Below are 14,776 nucleotides of genomic sequence, written 5' to 3'. Positions count from 1 at the left end.
TTTTCTTTGTGATTATTATATTCCTATTCAAGACTCATTAGATCCTTTTAAATTCTCTCTGAGTTCATGTCTGCATTTGGGTCCAGTTTCCCTGTTTTCCAGTCACTTTTTGGAAAGAGGAAATGAGGAGGACTCAAAGTCTGACAAGATGGTGACTCCCAGAGGCGAGTACGATTGGACCAAGTTGAGAGAACGGACCCCAACGGAGAGGCTACGTCCTTTTTTATACAGTCTATAAGGCTGATCCATTAGTTAGCATCGCCCTGGTTCCCTCGACAACAAGAACAATGAGATTTTTCCGTTGCATTTTGGATTATTGCAGACAATAAGCTCTGTGGTGAACTAAGTTTATGATACGCACGTTTTGTTCAGCAAGATATATTTTAAAAAAATATCGTTGAAGTGTAGTGAAGTGAAGATTGCAAGTGCAATTGCAAAAAGCTAACATTAGATGAGGTTTGTATTCTTATTTAGCCAGTTGTTAGCAAACGCCTTTATTAAGGCAAGTACAAGCTTCAAAATTCATGAGTGGGTTATTTTCTGATGTATTTTATGTCGCAAAAACAAAACATGCAACTCTCTTTAGCCTGTGTTAACCACATACCTTACTGTATATCAGGCATCTAACCAAAAATCTACTTTAAAAATCTAGTGACTTTGAGACAAGGGAACCAGAAGTGCAAAAATGCTGACTCATCTCCAGATCTATTACAACTGAGGTCTTCACTTCCCTGGAGTCAACGAGCACGAGCAGATATCCTTCAGGAACAGCACCACTCTCAACTCTAATTGTGTAATTCTGCCATGCTAACTTCTAACACTGATAACGTTACCGCTGACAAAATACCTCTCCCAATTACATTCCAGCTCCAACATTACTTAAGAAGACATTACTTGAGGTGTATTGCTCAGGACCCAAGGAAGTGCAGTGAGTGAGATAGTGAGAAGTTATTTGTATGAGTGGTTTTTAAGAAAGCTTCTTTTGAAAGGGCTCTGCACTAGAAATAGAAGGAGAGGCAATGATTATGTGGGATAAAATATAGTGGAGAAGTGAATAAACCTGGCAGAGATAAGGATTTAGTGACAGAGACACAAAGAAAGAGGGTAGGAGCATCCTGACCTAGTTCAGATCAAGCCTCAACACAAACAGGTGCCTTTTTAATGCCTCCCACTGGCCTGCCCCATAAACACACACTCAACTGGCCTTTATAGACTTAGGCCGAAACAGCGAGAGACACACAGACACAGACACAGACACAGACACACACACACACACACACACACACACACACACACACACACACACACACACACACACACACACACACACACACACACACACACACACACACACACACACACACACACACACACACACACACACCACACACACACACACACAGGTGGACACACTGTTCATCGTGCTGGCACACTCATCCCTCAGCTCAATAGGGTCAAAATGCTGCTTTGGAGTGTACTTCACGCGCACAGCGCAGCGCACACATGCAAACACACAAACACACATACTCTCCACTGAAAGCCTCACTGGGGCCACAGAAGTTCAAAAATGTCCACAGAGCTTAAGAGCACTTGACACCTTTCCAACTCCAAGCTCATTTGGAACCTGGCCACGTCTGGCAAGGTCAGGGCCACTGTTGTCAAACTCATGATTCTCACACTGTTGTGTATTGCTCACCAGTGGTCTCTCGTTCTCTCTCTCCCTCACTGTGTCTCTGCTCTCTTCTTCTTCTTTCTGCTATCTTCATTTGTCAGGCTCATACTGTAGCATTAGCTGGAATGTCACAGTGCTGGCTACAGTGGACTTAATTTACTTAGTCGAATGACGTGTCCTTCTCTTGCGGTATTCTACGAGGCTCTAAGGGCTGGACAAGGAAATGCTAAGCAGAGAGGGAACCGCATAATGTATGGCTTATGAAGTCAAGTAGATGGCCGTGACCATGCAGCAATTCTTCATCATTTAACAGCAGACTGAAATGTAAACTAGATGTGAATTACATATTCTCATGCATCCCTTACTGACTCAACCTGTTAGTAACCTACAAGCTTGAAAGGCATGCGAAGCGTGATTGAAACAACAAAGTCATGTGTGATCATCTTCCGAGTCTCAAAGCTGTCCCATACATTTAGCTTCGTTCAGTATGGTTCGGCACACCCTAAATGTACTTGCTGACAACATGGAGCATTTCAATAGGTTGTGAAATTAATGATCGACAAGTGCTGCCCCCCTTTCCTTCGCCACCTGCTGTGCTGCTTCTCAGTTTCAATCTGAATTTTGTCAAATATGGTGGCTGTTCTGGGGAAAAAAATCTCCTGTTTGTCTTGGATTAAATCTGAAGCTAGAAATAGGCCAAGAAGTTCCTGAGTTGTGCTCACTCTACAGTTAAATCGTTTTTCTTTATGATCGTTGCTGATTTTCTGTGTGGTGGAAAGATACGTCCAATCAACGGAACTTGTACTGCAGGGGGTACTTCTGCAGTTGTCGGGGGGTGTTTATAGAGTACAATAGCTTGAGTAATTTGAAAAAGTAAAATTTATGACTCGATTTAAATAAAATACCCCCACATACTAAGCTGGCTGTAGCAATTCATTTAGGTATCATTGCAGATAAGCTTGCCTGAAAGCTAGTTAGCTAGCGACCAGAGGAGATGAAGTTTAACAGATAGAAGTAATGGTTTTTGCTACTCAAAGTAGCAGAATGCAAACTTGACCAAACCATCCTAAAACATTGACAGTTAAACTCTACAAAATAGCGTAACATCCACTATTTTATTCACTTTTATATGATTAACATTCACGGTGCTTTTTAGTGCATTTCAATTGGACTCTAGTTCATATTCTCTCTCAACGCGATTCGTTTGGGGAGGTGTAAACAGTAATCTCACTCAGGTGTGGACCAAAACAACGCACTGAGGAGGGGGTCCCAAAAGAACTCTGGAGAGTTTTGTTTGGGGCGGGAACGTCATCGGACCTCAACCCGACCAAACTTCCAGGTGCAGCTTGAGTAGTAGTAGTAGTAGCAGCTAGACAGAGAATTGTAAAGTAATGTTTCACAGACAGAAACACTGTTCCAGGACACAGGACCTTCTTCCTGTACTTCCTGTATTTAGGTGAAATAACAAAGAAGAGAAAAACTTGAATTATAACACAGGAAGTTTGACTGAACTCTCTGCTCAGGACCTAGACGCATACAATAATGTTTTCTGCAATATTAATGTTCTAAGCCTATATATACGTATGTTTATATACAGTATATACATAAATATAGCACATTTAAGTGGATTTTAAAATTAGAATTTTGGTTGTGCTGATGAAGGGTACGGTTATAAACCACTGCTCTAAACCAATCCCCATAGTTTTAAGATTAGTCTATGGCCCAGTTAGAGGTCCGGTTACCAGGCTAAATCGACTTTCATGGAGTAAAATCTCACAACAAAAACTGAGCTACAGAGATCCAAGCTTTGTTTTGGAGCTTAGCACAGCTATCAAATGCCATTCTCGACAGCTAAGAAATAATTGTGACTCCTGATTTATTCATGATGTCTGAGAGGGCCATTGAACATAAGGTTTTCCTGCCCTACAAAAGAGCCTTTTGATTGAGTTGCTTCCTTTCCCTTTGCACCCATCTTTCATCTAGTCATCCATTGATTCACTTAGTAGTGAACCAACCAGGCAGCAGGGATTCAATCCCACCAACCAGGCAGCCAGCAAGCCAGGCAACCAGCCATTCATTCACTTTCTAGTATATAGACTGTAGGCCAAGAGCTAATCTCTTGATTGAACACTTGAAGACAAAGGTTATCACCAAACAAATTTAGTTAAGGCAGCGAGAGGCGAAGGATCTCAGCAGCGCTCACAACTGATCGAATCATCAACACAGCTAAGTTGATTATAAAACTGCAGGTCTGGAGTGCAGACAATGGCTGGAGAGGAGAGGAGAGGAGACGAGAGGATAGGAAAGGAGAGGAGAGGAGAATAAAGTGGAACAGAGCAGAGTGGAGAGCATATGTATAAAAACAGACCAGGGCAGAACAAAGGAGAAGACTACAGGGCATGAGAGGATAGAGAAGAAGAGAAGCACAGAAAAGACCACAGCACAGTTGAGAAGAACAGAGCGGTGCGCGCAGACCACAGCGAAGCACACACACCAACAACAGAACAGGGGAATTGTATTCTGGGCCAACAGCAGCTGCCATAAACTCTAGTTATCTCAAAGCAGAAAGCAGAGGTGAACAAAGGCAAAAGTTTCAGAACGGAGTGAACGAGCAGACAGGTTAAAATGACATCCAAAGAGTTTACTGGAACAGATTTTTAAAACATTGCTGCCTTAGTGCAGGACGCAGTTTGAGCTCGGAGAAGAAAAATGATCCACACACACTGTGCAATCCAAACAGGTGTGTTTGTACAGTAGGCTTCTGTTTTCTCCTGCTGCTGTATGAGTGTGGACGTGAAAACTAGTATTTTCTAGCAGAAACCACACACATACATTCCTATACACACACACACACTAACACACACATCTGGCCTTCACAGTCTCTCTTTAGTGCAATAAAACACACATAGAGCTACAGCCGCGCACACTTAGTGGAAGAGGGGTGAAACTGCCCCTGAATATAATACTGTGCTCTGGAGCACAGCACGACAGGGGCTAGTGTTCGTCGACTGAAACGCCATTGGGACCAATTAGGCAGCGCGCGGAAGCAAAGCGCCGCCGAACGCTGCGCTTCACAACCAGTTCAAAAGGCCTGCTGCTGAGACGGACAGCTGAGGGGGTGGGGTTGGATTTTCCTGAGGAAGGGGTGTTTGTGTGTGTGTGTAGGGTATTATTACATGGGGGGAGGATGATCACAGTATGCAGGGGATGAAGGTGCATGCATTGGTGTGTGTGTGTGTGTGTGTGTGTGTGTGTGTGTGTGTGTGTGTGTGTGTGTGTGTGTGTGTGTGTGTGTGTGTGTGTGTGTGTGAGTGTGTGTGCCCGCGCCAACATCTGCTGCATCTGCTGCATCTGCGGTTGTGCCGATCTATGCCAGGATACTCGTGTTGACGTTACGCCACCTGAACCTGTGCACCTTTTAAAGCTGCTGCATGCGGAATTTTAGCATCTATAAATCATTGCCACATTAATTTGAAGACATTAGTGTAATTGTTAATAAATGACCGTAAACAAATGAGACCACTGCTGACATGTGGCCTCTATGCTTTATTATACATTGTTCAGCACAGAGCCGGTTTTCATGGGGTGTGTGCAGGTTGCTTTAGGGCAAGAAGTGAGTTTGTTTTACTGCACACAAAGCAGGAAAAAGACCATTATTCCCGCTGTGCACTCAAGCATGTCTCACAACAACACACACTGTAGTGATTTAGAATCGGGTGGAGAAAGAGTGCAGTCAAGACGCCGGAGTCTAGTTATTCCTTGGCTGAATCCAAATGTCCGCCCAGTCTGTGAGACCTCAGTCTCACAGACTTCAGAGACTGCAGCCTCTGATTTCCACCTGTTGCTTTGGAAATGTTTGAGCGACAATTACACTCATGTCCACTGTGATCGCTGTAAAACATATCTGTTGTTTTTTTGCCAAAAATATTTGGCATTACACTGCACGGCTTTTATAGAGCAGGCTGTAATAGAAAAAAATGGATCGTGATGACCTCTATAGCCTATTATTTATGATTCTATATATTTCTGCAACACCATGTGGTTGAATATTATTTCTGACCTACATGATTCAAGTAACCTTTTAATACAGTAATTGTTTTACACATTCATAATAAGTTTCTTTTAGGTTTTTTTTAATCAGCGATTGCAAAAACTGTGTCACGTCCCTTTTGCGATGAACTTTGGGTAATTTAATCAGTGAAGTGAAATCTACACCCCGAGTGGACTCTCTGGAAGTCTGCAGAAAGTCCACTTGAAAGGCCTCTTGTGGACTAGATGAAGTGTGGATTAGGTCAGCTCTCAGCCAACTCAGTGTGTGTGTGTGTGTGTGTGTGTGTGTGTGTGTGTGTGTGTGTGTGCGGTGCCCCTCTCACTTTGGGTCCTCTCTGTTGATCATTACAGGAAGTGCAACATTGAACTGAAGTCTTAGTTAGTTAGATATATTGTGACGTGTTCACTGTCATCACCTCAAGTCTCTCACTCTCCCGGTTCCCTGATTGCTCTTCCACCTACACACCTGCTCACGTGCGTTCCATCTACTCATCTGCAGTTTATCAACCCCTGTTCTTCATCCACTGATAGTCAGATCGTCATCTCAGCCAAAAGTGGTAGATCGAGTGTCAGGCCTCTTGAGCTGTGTATTCGAGTTATCTCTCATGTGTTTGTTGTGGTTTGTCTCTAACCCTGTCTCTCTGTGCCACCGGATCACAGCCTGCTGCACAGCCTGCTCACAGCCACGCTCACATCGAACAATCTCTCCTGCTCTGCCACACTTCCCCAGACACTTCTCCTTCTGCCTCCACCAGCCGGACTCTACCCCTTATCCCCCTTCAGCCCCTGGAACCCGGTCGATAAACCCTTTCTCATCCATTCAGTCCTCTGAACCTGTGTCCTGCATTTAGGTCCTCTCTGTTGATCATGACAGGAAGTTCAACTTTGAACTGCAGTCTTCATTTTTAGGGATTAGGGTTAGGGATTCAGCAATTTAACTTTTTCAGTCCATATACCTGGGCTTCGGAATCGGTGGATACTGAGTACTGATACCAGTGTTTAATTTGAGCTGTGTGCCTCACTGTGTGGTAGTGACTGGGATCATTCTTCTATGTGTAAAGCAACACCACTTTTATAACTTTGTAAAACAAAATTAAACAAATACACGGACATGAAATACATTTAAATGAACTGAAGTGCTATTTATTATTAAAATAATTTATTATTAATTTATTATCATGCACCAGGAGCTTGGTATAGAAATCTTCCAAACTTAGAGGATTAACAATGTAAACCTTTTAAAGGCTCAGTAAGCAGGAAACCTAGAAAAAAGGTGATTGTTGAGTCTTCACAGGTATCATCTCCTCAGCTCTGACTCAAGCTCTTCAAGCACGGGCATTTGATGCACACGCTTCATACAGGCACCGACAGTGCCTGCCCAAGGCAATCGCCAACTTGCCAAAGCTTCTTTTTTATGTTATCCTCCATAATGTCCGAGTCACAGGACATTATAGAGTGTTTTTTTTTAAACACATGAGCGATAGTAAATAGTATTTATATTTAGGTCGCAGGGGCAGCAGCTTTAGCAGGGTACTCCAAACTTCCCTTTTCCGGGCCACATTAACCAGCTCTAACTGGAGATATAATCTCTCCACCCTAGACCTAGTCCTGGGTCTTCCCCGAGGCCTCCTCCCAGCTGGACGTGCCTGGAACACCTCCCTAGGGAGGTGCCCAGGGAGCATCCCTGCTAGATGCCCGAACCACCTCAACTGGCTCCTTTTAACGCAAAGGAGCAGCAGCTCTACTCCGAGTTCCTCATGGATGGCTGAACATCTCACCCTATCTCTAAGGGAGACTCCAGCCACCCTCCTGAGAAAACACATTTCTGCCACTTGTACTTGCGACCTCGTTCTTTCGGTCATGACCCAGCTTTCATGACCATAGGTGAGGGTAGGAACGAGGATTGACCGGGAGATCGAGAACTTTACCTTCCAGCTCATCTCTCTTTTCGCCACAACGGTGCGTTAGAGCGGCCAAACTCACGCTCCATCGTCCCCTCACTCGTGAACAAGACCCCGAGGTACTTGAGCTCCTTCACATGGGGTAAGGACTCATTCCCTACCTGGAGTAAGCAATCCACCGGTTTCCTGCTGAGAGCCGTGGCCTCAGATTTAGAGGTGCTGATCCTCATCCCATCCGTTTCACACTCGGCTGTGAACTGATCCAGTGAGTGCTGAGTCCCCTACTGGAGCCCCATGCAGGACTCCATTTATGGTGAGTGGTAGGCCCACAGGATGGAGAGGGGAGAGGTGCCACATCACTTTTTCGGGCTGTGCGCAGCAAACCCAGCCACCATGTGCTTGGGGGCCCTGGGCCTCCTCCAGGCAGGCTTTCTCTTCGTCTACCTTATTTGTCCATAGAGTCTTTGTGAACAATTCTTAGTCCGGCCCCTCGTCTGAGACCACTCTGCCATTGGAGACCCTACCAGGAGCACCAGACTCCAGACAACACAGCCCTCAGGTTCACAGGGACACACAAACCTCTCCACCTTGATAAGGTGATGTTTCCCGGAGAGGAACAGGAATTCAAATTCCAGTAAATAATGTATATAGTTTATCAATATAGAATTTATTGAATAGATAAGTCTGATTGTAACTGACACCTGGTTCAGTCAGATTCTATTTGTGTCAGTGCATCCCTACCTCCGGTTCACTTCCATTCTTTGTGAGCATAAGACATTTGCCTAAAAAAGCAAGTTTGGATCTTCACATTGCGTGGAGATTTGATATTTGATTTCATATCATGGGCACAAAGTGTCCAACTCTCATGAAAGAGAAGAAGTGTGTGTGGCTGTTTCCACTTGGCTGTTATTGGCTGTAGTTCCCTTAGTGAATAAAGATGAAGGGGCCATTGATTGTTTCGGTGTCTAACTAGACGATATTGTATGATATGGCCATGAAAATTACAAGTCTAAAAGCAACCTTTTTCCAGGGCATTATGTGTCAGACAATTTATTGGAAGGGAGCAATAACTTGTGGAGATTTGCTGGTTGCCTAGCAACTGGATGTAACTTGTCAATTAGTGATCTTTAAGCTGCGTTTCCACCAAGCAGTCCAGTTCAGTTCAGTTCAGTTCAGTTGGTCATTTAAAGGGTTATTTATTTCCGTTAAGAAAAGTTGCGAGCTGAGCCGATTCTAAAAGGTGGAGCTAAAACACTGCAGATCACTGATTGGTCAGAGAAAATCGTCACACGTAGTGCAACATGGAACATCCTGCGCCCATCCTTTTTTTATTCACTCGAGTCAGATTTTTTAAAATGGCATCCCGGAAAAGTGGGCTGTACATTACTCAGAATGAGAAGTGCAGACGTTCCTCTGCTTGGTTACAAATGAAAGGGAAAGGATTCAAGTGTCGTGTTGAAGATGATGTCACAACAGTTTCATGCACCAGAGAATCCCCCCACACCGAGCAGGTACTAACCACAGTGGAAAAGGAAAAAAAAAAAAGTCTGCTGGTTGTGAGATTTTGTTACTTACCTTGTGCTAAGCTAAACTAAACAGCTGCCAGATGTAGCCCTTCATTTACCAGACGGATATGAGATCTTCTCATCTAACTCTTCACAGCAAAGAGAAGAAGCTTGTTTCTCAAAAGGTCAGACTGTTCCTTTAATCAAATAATTAAACTACATTAAAAGCTTCTGCAATGTGTAAATGATATAGCTTGGACATATTGTTCATCAATGCTACAAATAAACGCAAGTTTTATAGATATACAGCTAATTTGGTAAATTCTTTGCCAGCTATCCATCACATGGGATAACTGTGTGCAACACTCACCTGAGCACTTCATTGGGGTTGCCTGAGATGGGGGTCTTCTTGTCAGGAGCTCCGTGGCACTCAGACTTCAACAGCGTGTGAGGTCCGCGGTCCATCATCATGGTGGAGGTTGCCATAGTGATGATGGCCACGCCGTCGCGAACTCGGGCCTCAAGGCCGTAGTCCCACTCATCATAGGACACGGAGAGCAGACCTGGAAAGAAGAAAGACAGTGAAAAAGCCGGTGAGATGGAGGAGAACAGAGGGATTAGTAAAAATATGCAGCTAAGAAGGGAAAGATGCAGAATCAGAAAATGATTGAAATGAAAGCTGAACTGGATTATATGAGGAAAAGTGACGAGTCAGAGAGACAAAGGAGAGACAGACAGATGGAGACAACTAAATCAGGGCGGGAGGGATTATTCTGTGAGGGTATACAGAGTATACATGTTTTGCACGCGCTCCAAGAGACAGAGCACACACTACGTGATGACTCAGAGCAGATGAATAGCACTCCCATTCTGCCTGACTAAGCATCTATCACCTTGCCGTGTTTGTCCATCTGTCTGTCTCTGTTTGTTGGCCTTTGCACTGCCTGTTTATCTGTCCTTCTGTCTGCCGGACCTGTTCTCTTTTGACAGTCTGTCTGTTTACGAGCATTCATTTGTAGCTCCCTGTCTCTCCCAGTGCCCTTCAAACCAGCCGTCAGTCCATTCAACTGCCAGCATGCCCGTCCTTCCTACACTACACTGTCTCTCAATGCTTTTGGTTATCATGAAGTGAGTAGTGAGTAGATGGATTTTTCTTTTTTTTAATTTACCCTGGGAAGGTAGGATGAGGATATTCCAAACTCACATATACGAGCAGCCGAGTGCAAGTCACCTAATCCCAAATGACACTGTCTTACCTGTATGAGCCCTACAGGCCCTGACATATGTTATCAATGTGTTTCTTAATACATTCTTGCTATATTATTGATCTAAATAAATCAATAATAAATAAATGCATAAAAACACAAAGAAACGCTATGGGAAGTTGATTCACCATGAAATTATCATGAAACTATTCAAACACAGCTGACATTTTGATAATGAGTTTCATTTATACTAAACTGCTATTATTGATAATATGTTTAACTCATGACAAACAGTCACCGTTAATTGATGACACACAGTGCATTCTCCCCAGCACCGAGCCTAGTGTGCAGTGTTTATCTCTTTTTAACAAGCAATCATTTAGCTCTTTAGTTCACCGCTGTCAGGATTTTGTCAGGTTGGAGCTAACAGGTGGGACTGTCCCTGAGCTCGGCTCACAAGGGGTCGAATTGTTCTGGATCCATTATAGAAAGTGGATTTTCAGTTATAAACTTTTTTTCCTCAAATAATTTATGTTTATGTTGCGTCTAGGTCACAGGTCCTTATTGGACAGGGTCTAACGTTTTAGGCATGTAAGGGTTACGACCACCCAGTCAACCACGAAATTTAACTACTGGCAAATTAGCACATCCAATAGAGCATCTCGCTGCTCCGGGCGGTCCACAGCTGTGAAGAAAGAACAGAAGGGAGTGTGAGGTCTCCGAAGGTCCACTAGGAGTAGTCTGCATAATAGAGCAGTTTCTCATTGACCCCCATGTTAAACAGGCTATTTTCACATCATAATTAATTAAATTGATTAAGGCCTGGTACAAAAAAAACATTCTAGTCTGTATGTTTAAGTCATATCTCCATGACAACACTGAGGGGGGTGAATTTCTTTGTACCAGGCTAGTTTTTATTTTATTGGAGGTTAAAGTTTATGAATAATTAGGGGCGTGGCCTCTTGAGTGACAGCTAGCCGTCACATCAATGCCCTTTTTTGGAAAGAGGAAATGAGGCTGAGTCAAAGTCTGACAAGATGGCGACTCCCGTAGGCGACTACGATTGGATCAAGTTGAGAGAATGGCCCTCGACGGGTATGCTACGTCCATTTTTTTATACAGCCTATTGTTCACTAAACCCCTCCCCTGAACAGCAGTTGTCAAGCTTGTGCAAGGGGCTGTAGTATGAGCAACACTCAACGTTTGGATGGCGGTTTCCTTTTTTGATCACTTCTTCAAAACCAAAAACCCAAGAGATGTGTATGTGTGAGGAATGGGCTAAACTACGTGTTTATCTTCTCTAGTGTTAGATGCTAACTAACTTTTCAAATTTAATGTGGATACCTTCCACATCAAAAACCTGGTCTTATCTAAACTCTCAGCACCAAGTGCCCTTGTGACATCTGGAAGTGACCAATAATTAATCCTTCTATTTTGCGCACAATAGAGGCCTCTGGGTTCAGGTCACACAGCTCTCAGTGAAGCACTGTCTGCCTTCAAGTCAATTTATCTGGATATCTGTTTCTCTCTCTGTCCATCAATCGGTCCGCATCTATCTGACAGAGTATGACCACATGTCAGCCGGTCCACTACCATGTCAGTGGACAGAAATAGACAGGCGGCCTGGCAACCTGCTTCCCTCTTGAGGCCTCAGCACTGACAGCTCCGCTCCTCCAGGACCACATCTAATGTCACACACTGTTGACACTTTCTCAACACTCACTCACTCACTCCCATCGCTTGTTCCTTTTCGCACTCTTCACTTTTATTATTTTATGACAAAGACTCTTTCATAGGAAGATGTGTGTGTGTGTGTGTGTGTGTGTGTGTGTGTGTGTGTGTGTGTGTGTGTGTGTGTGTGTGTGTGTGTGTGTGTGTGTGTGTGTGTGTGGCAGCAGTCATGTGTTGCGCATGCGCAGGTGTTATTTTCTACATCTTGGGAACTGCTGTGTGACTCTGTTCATGCATCTCTCAGGACATGTTTAATGTCACAACACAGTCATGTCAACGGGCAGTGTTTTAGCTGAACAGCAGTGTGGCAGCTTATTCTGGCCTGTAAAATGGCTACTGACTCTGTTTGAATGCTGTCTCCATGTCACACATACACATACACACACACACACACACACACACACACACACACACACACATGTAAGAAAAATAACAAAGACTGCAGGAATAGAGTATCCACGCACAGGGAAATTGTGTTGGAGAATGTAATAGCAGAACTACCGTATCACTGGTTATTTTTGGAAACAGCTTATTATTGTCAGTGATGTCAGATTGGGTGGTAACGTTTGCACAGTCTGTGCAGCAGTAGTGTGTAACTGATCAGAAAGAACAGAGACAGAATAGTTGTTAGTAAGAGAGAGAGAGAGAGAGCATGGAGGGATGGGGAGGAAAAAGAGGGACAGAGTGAGCGGAGAGAAAAAGTCAGACAGCAGCAGAGACACTAAGATAAAGAAGCAGAAGAAAAAGGAGAGTCAGAGGAGGCTGGAATAGTGAGACAGAAACCACAGAGAAGTGAGGGAACAACAGCATGAAATAAAGAGGAAAGGGAAGGAAGAAAAGTGGGAGGAGAGATGGCTCCCCAGAGCGCCACTTAAGGAAGGCATCAGTGGAATTACCCATGAGAATTGGAGGCTCTTCATCACACATGGTGCAAATTATTAAGTGTGCGTTATAAGCAAATTTGCCCCAAAGCTAGCGTGCACCTTCTGCTGAACCCTGAACCGCTGGATTCAGCCAGAGCACACACTGCCACACCACCAGGCACATGCTGTGGCCTGGTTTCCTTTCACTCTGTGTTAGTTCCGAAATTTGGCCGGTTGACTGCTACTACAGGATCATGTGGCTTTTATAAAGTTGAGGTTGAACTCAGAAAAAGGGGTTGGCTGAATTATTGAATTCTACAGTTGAATGCATATTGTCTACAAATACAATGCCTGTTTTGCATTTTCACATGATTTTAATCCTGGTTAATTCAGGCCAGTAAAGAGTGCTGCAGGGATTAGCCCTTAAAATCGTGTTTGGACTTCTGGTACCCTCGTCTGGAAGTCAGTGTGGTTTTTTTTTAATGAGTTTTTGTAAGATGCATTAAATAAGGCCTTTTCAAGATTGTCATACTTTGTTCAATGACATAAAATACATCAGTAAATACCCCCGCACAGCGTACAAGACAAATCAGTTGGAAACTAGTGGGTGGTGTAGTTTTTTTTTATAGCCGTTAGCTCTTTACTGATGCAATTGCATTTACGCTTCAGAAATCATTAAAGTGATGTTCATTTGTGACTTTTATTTAGCTGAACAAAACACATTAAGTAAACTTTTGATGTTACAGGGTTTATTTTCTGCAATAATTCAAAATCCAATGGGATTTTCCCTGTCAAACCGACAAACCAGGCAGCACTGACTCCATATTCTGTTACTGTATTTCCTATTTCTCACATAAAATGTTTTCAGAAACTGTACTGTACTGTTTAGCTGTATTTGAGAATGTTAATGACTAATCTGGTGATGCCAGGCTAACGCAGACCCGCAATGAAGTATGAATGGACCCGCATGGAGAGTGTGTCTGTCTCCAGACTGTCACTGCTGACGCTGTTAAGTAACATCCTCCCACCGAGGGCAGCATTTACGACGAGCACAGATCCTGCAGCAGCAGTGCTGTGAACAGAAACTCCGTGATCTGCACAGACCTATATTCAACATGCAGACTATAATGTGGTTTCTACACATACTGTCATACAACATCATGTTTTACAAAGGATGTACTTACTAACACAAAATATGAATGATTTAATATCTGTCATTTGGTTGTTTACATCAGACTATAGGCAATCTGTGTCCTATTCATCATGCTTTAAATGAGTCGATGACATTTAGCCTATTATCTGTCATTATGTCCTGTATGATTAATCCCATGATAATTCAATGTTAACTGAAAGAGGTTTGTGTCCATCAACGCAGCCAGCTCCACTTTGTAATCATCCAGGCAGTACATGAGCTAGTCACGATTATCTCCCTGGCAACATAAATCAAGAGCAAAGTTGTTGTGTGATTTACATAACTGATATGGTGATATATCAAACTTTATAGAGTGTAACCTTAATTTGGAACAGACAAAATGTCACAAACACACACAGAACACAGTTTTGTTCAACCTAGCTTTCAGGTAAACACTCTCACCCTCCACTATATGAGATACACACAAAAGCACAAACACACAACCCATTTGATTACACTCACCCATTATTTTCTCACACAAATTAAACCATAAACCTATCGCACATTTCACAGACAAATGCACACACACGTCACAGAAGCACATTCACAGGCACAAAAACCGGCTTGCAAAACACACTCCTAACTCTCATTTAGAGTAAATCATCCATGGATGTCAATAAGGGAGCAGAGGTAAAAAGTTTGAATTACAGTTCTCGA

The 14,776-nt window shown here is 43.4% G+C and overlaps 1 protein-coding gene across 1 annotated transcript in view; it reads right to left on the bottom strand.

Annotated features, from left to right (window-relative positions):
* Positions 1 to 14,776, bottom strand: part of grin2ba (glutamate receptor, ionotropic, N-methyl D-aspartate 2B-a) — a gene marked incomplete at both ends in the record, with an annotated part of 128,982 nt that overhangs the window by 39,525 nt on the left and 74,681 nt on the right. Inside the window, one exon of the mRNA XM_083932018.1 lies at positions 9,499 to 9,691. Coding sequence (XP_083788144.1) covers positions 9,499 to 9,691 — 193 coding nt within the window. The remainder of the gene's footprint in view (positions 1 to 9,498; positions 9,692 to 14,776) is intronic.

Source organism: Echiichthys vipera (assembly GCF_963691815.1).
Source record: "Echiichthys vipera genome assembly, chromosome: 17".
NCBI classification, from domain to species: domain Eukaryota; kingdom Metazoa; phylum Chordata; class Actinopteri; order Perciformes; family Trachinidae; genus Echiichthys; species Echiichthys vipera.
This window is presented reverse-complemented; position numbering and strand designations above follow the sequence as displayed.